The sequence below is a fragment of the Portunus trituberculatus genome, chromosome 44 (genome assembly GCF_017591435.1).
Source record: "Portunus trituberculatus isolate SZX2019 chromosome 44, ASM1759143v1, whole genome shotgun sequence".
Taxonomy (NCBI): domain Eukaryota; kingdom Metazoa; phylum Arthropoda; class Malacostraca; order Decapoda; family Portunidae; genus Portunus; species Portunus trituberculatus.
In genome coordinates, this window is record NC_059298.1 from 6,040,554 (window position 1) to 6,043,053 (window position 2,500).

The 2,500-nt window shown below is 32.6% G+C and overlaps 1 protein-coding gene across 3 annotated transcripts in view; it reads right to left on the reverse strand.

Annotated features, from left to right (window-relative positions):
• LOC123518616 (interleukin-1 receptor accessory protein-like 1-A) overlaps window positions 1–2,500 on the reverse strand; it is a 68,429-nt gene that overhangs the window by 55,979 nt on the left and 9,950 nt on the right. For all 3 annotated transcript variants that reach the window (XR_006678842.1, XM_045279516.1, XM_045279515.1), the window contains exons 6-7: window positions 981–1,111; window positions 530–679 (exon numbers count right to left, since the gene is read on the reverse strand). Coding sequence is in view for 2 of the 3 variants with exons in the window: in XM_045279516.1 (XP_045135451.1) it covers window positions 530–679; window positions 981–1,111 (281 nt within the window). In the remaining variant the exon portion in view is untranslated. The remainder of the gene's footprint in view (window positions 1–529; window positions 680–980; window positions 1,112–2,500) is intronic.

Consider the following 2,500-nt stretch of genomic DNA (forward strand, 5'->3'; position numbering starts at 1 on the left):
TCACTAAGAACTTCCTGTACCTCAAAGCTAGTACCTTGATTTTTCTGGTAGTACGTCACATTTTATAGTTTACAGTTACAATAAAACACGAAGAGCCAATTTTGCACCGCTCTTGATAATGTTGAAGTTATAGAAAGGCTTCTAACAATCAAAAGATACTGAACCATATTCTGGAACACTTTTGTGTTGCATTTCTATTACATTCAAAAAGTTTTAGTTAAGGTCTGCACGAATTTTTAAGGATATTTCTACCTTTTTGGTGACAAAATAAGAATATTTCACCATTATTAAAATAAAAACACAGTTGGGAACACGATTAATCATATATATATATATATATATATATATATATATATATATATATATATATATATATATATATATATATATATATATATATATATATATATATATATATATATATATATATATGTGTGTGTATCATTTGAAACGTTGCTGTGGTGAGAGAGCAAAGTGTTTCAGAATACGATCCACTGTTTGGAACCGGAACCATTATGTATTTCAGTACCTGAGGAAAATGATCTTCTGCGGCAGTACAGGGAGATTTGGCGACCACAGCGCCACCAGCCTAACAGCAGCATCAACACCACTCCCAGTAGACCTGCCACCACCGCCACTGTTGCCTTGTATTTCTGTATCTTTTCCTGCTCTTTTGGAACTAGTTGAGAGAGAAGTTAAGGAGAAGGAAATTTATTTTTCTTTGCCTCGCATAGTCGAGTATTAGATTGGTTTTGTGATCTTATTATCAGTTCTATTCTTCTGTTCTTCCGTTTGACTCTCTTAGAAGGGAAAATATACCTCAGCAACAGTGTTGGCAGATAATGCAAATATGGAATTCTGATATTTTTTGGTAGTTAACCCAAACGTGGAAGAATAATTATGTTGCAAAATATTATTAATGTTTTTTATCACAAGCGTGGCACTAAATTTTTTTTTTTCTACAAGGAAAAAACACTTACTTCCTTCTGTTAAAGTAATGTTGAAGGAGAGAGAATCAAAATTGTTTGCCACTGTACACACATAACGGCCGAAATGTATTTCTTGAACTGATGAGATAACCAGTTCTTCTTTCAGTATGCCCCACGATGCTCTGAAAGAGAAAAAAATATTGAAATTAAGTTTGTTTTACTTAAGAGGAGTCTGACCTAGATTAACAAAAACGTTGGAAAAAGGCCCATTGCAGGTATCAGTTACTAAACCATAGTCTAAACCAGGGTTTTCAACCGGGGTTCTCCGGAATCCTAAGGTTCCGCAAATTGTCCTTAAGGATTCCGCAAGAACAAGTGAAATAAGCTAATGCACTTTTGAATTTTTATTTAATTTCATATACATAACATAACTAAACACACACAATATATTATTGGTTATTGTGATATTATAATATAGACATCATCATATTTAACCTATAATGTTATTAAAAATATAATCATTGAGAATATATTTAGTGATGTGATGATATTTGTCACGGGAAATACGATGAAAATAAAATGAGAAATATATGGCATATAATTTTGTTTTTTGCACTGGGGTTCCTTGAGACATGTAATTTATTTTAAGGGTTATGCAAGGGTAATAAGATTGAGAAACGCTGGTAAACGATCTTCTAAAAAATTGTAAGAAAAATTTCTTGAAGCTTTTCTTCAGAAAGAATTCAAATATAGGTAGGGAGAAATGTAGAAACAGATATGGAGTTGCGGAATTTAACAGTAAAAGTGAAAAAAGATTATTAGAAATACTGATTAACTCTTGCGATGGAGAGGTGGACGGAATAGTGCTAAGAGGAAGTAGAAAGTCTTGTGCAGCGAGGTCTTGGGAGGAAAAGCATAAATTATCTACTTCAGCAGAGCAGATAATGTGAAAGTAGCAATAGAAGATTACTAGATATGTAACCTTAAGATGAAGAGAGAGATGAAGGCAGTCAGCTTCATAGAAAATGTTTTAGCAAGAGGAGACGACAAGTTTCCAGTCTGAATTATTAGTAAAGGACTGACCGAGGATATTACGTGTAAAAGTAACAATTGAATGCTTTTAAAATGAGGGAATAGTTGTTTGGAAGATTGTTTAGAGTTGATAAATGAAAAGTTAAGTTATTAAGGCATTGAACAATACTAAGTTTACTCTGCTCCAGTGGGAAATTTCAAGAAAATCAAATGACGAATGTTGTGTGAATTTCATGTTTGATTTGCTTAATTCCTGAAATAATTAACGTTTAAGAAGACAGAAATAAGCGTAGGATAGTGTCATTAGCGTATGAGTGAATAGGATAATAAATTTGGCGCAGATCATTGATGAATATTAGAGAGTGGGTACCAGGACAGAATTCTGAGAAAAACCACTGTTGATAAAATCAAGGATGAAAAAGACCGTCTATAACAAAAGCGATAGAACGGTAAAAAAAAAAAAAAAAAAAGTTGAAATGAAATTTCAGAGAGAATGATAAGAGCTGTTTGTGGCCAATCTGGAAATCAACTCTTTGTTC